The following is a 6,559-nucleotide window of genomic DNA, read 5'->3' as shown; positions in this document are numbered from 1 at the left end:
TTTCAGTTCTTTGTTATATACTCTGAGATTCCCTCCCCAGTTACACACCATACTACTTAGATGCATTAGTATGCATGCAGTACTAAGAAGCTGTATTTATTCTCAGTGCTAAAAGTAAACACTGAAATCAGTGATATTGTTATTTAGAAGAAAAAAAAAAAACCCCAAACTAAAACAGAACAAAGATAATGAAGTTAAAATAACCCAAACTAAACCAATCAATTTTTAAATTCTGAATTTATTTTGACAAACTTGCAATACGCATTATCAGTCATGTGAATAAAATCTCTATCCTTTTGAATTGTTATTAGGTGTGTATTTTCTTACTACTTTTATATTCCTTTTATGTCTGAAGAATAGGTTTTATTCCTGATCCCTCATTAGTATGCAAATTTCTACCAGAATCAAGTGACACACATAACAGGACAAAAATTAAAGTATTTCTGAAGCAGAGCAGCATTCTTTTTTTTTTTTTTTTTTTCCTGAAAGTAAAGCCATTCTTCACAATTGCTCAGAAAACAAGAGAAAGTCCATTAGAAGCTTCAGACTCTTAACAAAGACTCTTGGCTAATGTTACTGGCCTAAAAAGGAGATAAGCCATATAATTTTACAGGAAGCAACCCACTGAATCCCTCAGCAAACACAGCTTGGCAATCTATCTTCAATTCAAAATAATGAGGTGGCAGGAGTGTGATGGAGAAATAAGTCTTCAAAAACATCATGTAAGGGAATCCAGCTGTGCTTGTATAGTTTCCAGCTATTTAAAGGAACAAAAAACAAAGAAAAAACTCCACTCATATAAAATGTTGTTTAGAAACATGTAAACAGAAAAAAACCCACATTCCAATATCTTCAACTATGCATACTAAATCTATTCACATAGCAATAAAAAAATCCTGTACTCATGAATATTTGTTTTTACATGAAGCTATTAGAATTCATTGCTGCAGTTTAAATATTCAAATTTTAAAGAAACAGTTGTCTAAATATTACCTTTTTTACATGCACAGATGTTTTGCTGTGAATTTCCAATGCATAATAACAAGGAAAAAAATAATAGAGTTCATTTTGACTGGATTACAAGCCTGGCATTTCGACTGAAGACATAACACAGAGATGTTCTTTCCAGAGAGCTCCTCCTTGTTAATCATCAGCTACTCCTCTCGATCTAATCGCCAGGTATGTTTATAATGACCCAAGCCCTGCCTATTCCATATTTGAATGCACAGACTATTCTTGAAAATGCTTTATGTGATCAAACAAATCCAATAGACTTAATTAAAGTTGGATCCATTTTCCTTTCAGTTTCATTAGATTTAATTCAAACAGGCAACACTTCCTGCTGAGTAGCATAAGGTGTTTACAAAGAAACTATAGTATCATAAAATCTACAGACCTTGTTATAGAACTCAAACAGCTCCTGATGACTAAATTCTACAAACACTTTCTTCAGGTTCTGTGAAGAAAAAAAAAGGAAAAAAAAGGAGGAATAAGCATTTTTTCTTTTCTTTTTGGTATTAATTCCATTAATTCAGAATATGAGATTAGGCTATGTGAAAGACAATGGTTGCAACAGTTAGTTTTCCTTCCATTCACTACAATGTCCCTGATATATGCATATTCCATTTCAGTGAAGAATTAAAGTCTACAGGTACAACTATTCTCCTGCTGCAAAGAATAATAATAAAATATTCTATGAAAATTATTTTGTTACCTTATTTTTAAGTCAGATAAAAATGAAATATTACACTCATCTTTCTCAGCAGTCTGTCTAAGATCTGGTAAATACCATTACACAATGAAAAAGTCGGTAGTGTATTTGATTGAACTTGCACAGCTATTAATGTACTGCACCAGCACAGAGCTAATACTTCCATTCATTAATCTAACAGTTATAATTTTAGCATGCTGACACTGCTATAGGCATCTATGCACAGATTCAGCCTAAATTAACAATTAACACAACAGCTTCAAAGCAGCACTTAAACACTAAAAAAGCAAAATAGCACAACTGACAGAAACTACTGTGGATAAAACAGATGGTGGTAATAATCCTCTGCACGCATGTGCTGATGTCTGTGGAGATGAGGGTTAAATTAAAATTTCTGTCCTGCTTAACTCACTCAAGAAACAGGTAATTTAATGCCTGCTACTTTCAATCACACTGTAGATGTTTTCAGACTGTTTCAAGCTGTATTCCTTCTACTTCACCTTGTCACTTTACTTCTTTTAAAATAAATTTGTAACTATTACTGCACATTCTCTGTGTTCTTGCTAGATTTTCCAAGGCTTGGGGGCATTCCTGAGGATAACAGCTGCACTTCCATAAACACTAACAAGGCTCTGTGAAAACTGAATCTGTGGACACCTCTACTCACAAAATATTACGAGCTGAAATAATGTACACATGCTAATTTTGTTTAATCGGTTCCATCTTCATGTATGACTTAAGTCAATAGAATAATGCTTATTTATCAATTCAGCTTAAATGAGCAAGGATACTTTTGCATACAGTCAGGGCTGTAGGCCAGATTCTGTGTACTCTCATACCAATGCAAGTCTCAATTTAAGTCAAATAATGCTGCTGAATTTGGCGCACCAAATGCACAGAGCAGCAGAAGCCCTGGGAACTCAGGATAGCTACTGCCTGGTGCCTGCTCCTCAAAAGGAGCTGTAAGACACAGGAAAGGGATAAAATGACTGGGGCCAGCCTGTCTGGTGCAATTCCTCCTCCCCACTCTGCAGAAAGAAGGATCCTTTCCAACAATTTCAGGAAGGCTACAAAAGCCTAGAAAAGGACCAGTGATTTGCATGAGAGACCAATCTTCCCCCTTTGGGAAGGAACAATACAATTCTGGCAATCGTATGGTGAATACAAAATAAAACTACCAGAACAGCAGTTCTCTTTGCCATGACTCCAGCTGATCCTCCCTCCAAAGAGCATAATGCCGTGACAGGGAAGTAAAAGCATTTTTAAAGGCTTTCTAACAGCTAAGAAACAAAGAGAAAGCAAACAAGTGGTTTCTTCAGAATAGAAAGGGGGTAGAGGAAAGAAGAAAGATACACTAATAGCAAATGGATCTACCATTTCAGCCTGGATATTTGTTTGGCATTTGCTGTTCTAACAGGATTCTGGTGTTTGAATGGAAGGAAGTGAAACTGAAAAGGGGAGATTCAGAATAAAAAGAAGATATCTTATATCTTAAAGTTTATCAGTCACAATGAATAGGCAGGGTCATCTCTTGCATGGTTTCTGGCAGACAAGTCTGCTGGATTTCAGTATGACAGTTCTGTAATGCCTCCAGAGAGGGGCAGTGGGTGTGTGACACCTCCAACCACCAGATCTCATTTCTCCAAGCCCTGTGTCTCATTCAGGATGGGCATCTTCTGGTACTACTTCAGATCAGCAGGCAAGATCAACTTCTCACAGACACAAAAAAAAAAAAGAAACTGAAAACTTGACTTTTGTATTTTCTTCTAACTACATTACTTACTGTAAGTTATGAGGCTATGCAAATGAAAAACATGTGATCCTTTTAATTCAGGTTCTTTTTATACTAAAAGGAATCACTATGCTTTATACAGGCTGAGACTCTCTTCCCATTATTATTTAATAATCTCAGTCTGATACTAGGACAAAATTTATGTTGCATTGTGGCAGGCAAATGTCTGTGGAGATCTAAAAGAAAGCATGACATGTCAGGCTATGCTTCTGATCTGAGCCGGGGGTGGGAGTGTCAATGGGAGAGAGGATATAACAATCTTTTATGCAATATGTTGTTATTCTGCACCTAATCCTCTACTAAACCAGAATTGTTTCTGTGTGTAAAGAACTGATACATATACTACATTCCTTCAGCAGAGAGCAGTGTCACAAAAAACTGTGCAGAAGTGTGGCACCAGTTAAAAATGTTACTTCTACAATATTAAATTTCTCACTAGTATGAGTCCCCTGAGGAAGATGCTAAACAATCATTGTTATGTGATCAGGAGTTCCTATATAGACCCAAAAAACACTGTATCATAACTAGGTCACTACAAGAAAAAGCTACATCTGAGCAGGCTGATGGCCCCCCAGTTTTAGCTGAGATATCCATTATTCACTTACTTGCTTTATTCTATGTGAACTGTTATTAAACTGTGTACAACTGTAATTAAAACAATGTGTCACAGGACTAGGTTACCATCCAGTTCTTTAATTACTCAGTAAAATAGTATTAAAAATGACTGATAGATAGAATATTGCTAAAGCCCCCAGAGTAGGCAAATTCCTGATCTACTTTATGGAATTTTGATCAGATAAGTACACAAAATTACAAACTTTCAACCATAACTAAAACATAGGATAAAAAAAATCACTTGCAGCTTACTGACTTAATTAAATGTCACTGTGTGCAGATAGAGTCTCAGCCTATTTATGAAAAGCGTAGTTAAGCTGCCTTCTTTTATCTTCACATGCAGGTTTTCAGATGTTGTCTCTGACCTAGTATGTGTTTCTCAGAAGGTAAATAAGAAAGCAGTAATTTGCTGGATGTCTAACTTCTTTCTTCCTTCTATCAAGTATATCATTCTCTTTTCCTCTTTCCTGATAAATTCCCTCTCATTCCTCACCTTCACTCTACTCCTTCCCTCATTTCTGGCATCTCGTTTTCTCTTTGCTGTTATCACCTTCATGTGAAAGAAAACTAAACAGAGTAACCAGAAAACTCAACGGAATTTATTCCCATTGTCACAGTCAGTCACTCTAATACATTTTCTAATCCCAGACTTGGTCGCTGTGGAAGTAAAAGTCCTAGCTCCTACTTTTAAGAGTTTTAGCCTTGAGGGTGACAGCTTCATAGCATCAAAGAAAGATAGTTGAAGGTGTTATTCTTATGAAGACAAAGAAATCTCTAAAATACCAAGCGTTCATTCTTTTGGCAGCTTTGAAAACCTGGAGAAAGACTTCTTGTCTGATTCAATAGCCACGAAGAGTAGCAGGGACAGCACTGGAGTGATACGCTCAATAAGCATAGCTAAAGATGTGATGTGCAGCATCTTCAGCTAAATAAAAGTTGCTGTTAAATGCAATGTGCTCATCTACTATTAAACATGACAGAGCATTGCATTCACTACTAGAAAAGTCTGCGTGAACTGCAAGTGTCGCCCATCTTTACATCAGTCTGAATCCTTTGCAAGGAATATGGTAATAAGTTTTCTGAAACACATGGTTTAATATATTTGGCCATGTATCACTACTGAATGTATCTTTAAGTGTTAAAATTAAATTTTAGGGCCATTTTGACTGTATAGATCTAGATGGAACCTGATTTCGTTCTACCTCTTCTCTCACCCTGGGGTTGTATCAATCTACAATTTACAGCCTCCCAATAACTGTGAAATTCTAATAAGTTTAACTGATTAGGGTTGTTTTCTCTCCTTACCTATCTTCTCATTTATTGTCTGCTATCATTTTAAAAACCGTAACATCTTCATCAGTCTCTAAAACATCTGTTCAAAACCAAATTTCCTTTGGGGGTTAAGGGGGAAAAGGGGAAAGAAGGGAAAGAAAACTGAAGATAAAAACTTTCTGCTCCCAATCAACATTAATATGCTATCCTATCCAAAACAGCCATTCTGAATTTTGGCTAATTCTACAAAATAGCCACAATCATTAAATATATACTTAATTATATACTACCAGCAAACAGACAAATTTTTAGCTGAACATGATCATCAGAATAAAATGATGAAGATTCAACTACACAAGATGGAAAAGAGTCTCCAATTTCCTACTGCCTTGGCTAACAATTTATTTTAAATATGAATGCCTTCTTGCTACAAAACGTTTCTGTGGAAACCATCCAAAAAATGTCTCCTTAAAATACTTCAGAAAGCAGAGGCAAATTCCTGGTTATAAAGGATTTGGTTTTGGTTTCATGGGGTTTTTTTTTAATCCAGTGCTCTAGATACTTCTATTTTAATGTACTACTGCAAAAGGCTTTATCACTAATGACAGAGTTTTGCAACCTTATTTATTGCCCAGCTGTATTCCACACATTTAACTCCCTCACTCCATGCATAAGCATAGAGCAAGGCACTAGGAGTTATAAATAAAAGGCAAACTTCTGGTTTTAAAGCTAACTTGAATATGAAAAATTGATATTGCTGTAATAGTTCTCAACTGCAAAACTGTAACAATTTTTACAACATTGCAAAATAAATGCCAAGTATTCTGAAGCAAACAGATGGAGGGACAGGCTGGTTTGTATATCTAAATGTCTACTGATAATGATAATGTTCTATGACTGAGCACTTGTAAAAAATTACAGTGTATTCAGTGAAGTTTGTTAGTAACTAGCTGAAGTAACACATATCCCAGTCTCCATATTCTAATATAACCTTTAACACTATCTTGGGCCACATCTCAATTAGGCTTAAGAGAAAAATATTTTCACATTTGCTTTCTATTCTACAATTTATTCCTATTAGATATCCTTAAAATCTTAGATATAATGGAAGGATATGGATAATTAAAAATCAGTTTATGGCCAAATTCAGATGGATTCCTAAACAGTTG

At 35.4% G+C, this 6,559-nt stretch overlaps 1 protein-coding gene across 1 annotated transcript in view; it reads right to left on the bottom strand.

The window, feature by feature from the left end:
- Positions 1-218: 218 nt before the first annotated feature.
- Positions 219-6,559, bottom strand: part of COMMD10 (COMM domain containing 10) — a 118,624-nt gene continuing 112,283 nt past the window's right edge. Inside the window, exons 6-7 of the mRNA XM_074856479.1 lie at positions 1,397-1,456; positions 219-757 (exon numbers count right to left, since the gene is read on the bottom strand). Of these exons, the coding sequence (XP_074712580.1) occupies positions 719-757; positions 1,397-1,456 (99 nt within the window). The 3' untranslated portion in view covers positions 219-718. The remainder of the gene's footprint in view (positions 758-1,396; positions 1,457-6,559) is intronic.

Source organism: Strix uralensis, chromosome Z, assembly GCF_047716275.1.
Source record: "Strix uralensis isolate ZFMK-TIS-50842 chromosome Z, bStrUra1, whole genome shotgun sequence".
NCBI classification, from domain to species: domain Eukaryota; kingdom Metazoa; phylum Chordata; class Aves; order Strigiformes; family Strigidae; genus Strix; species Strix uralensis.
The sequence above is the reverse complement of the archived record's forward strand: the minus strand, read 5'-3'. Positions and strand labels throughout refer to the sequence as shown.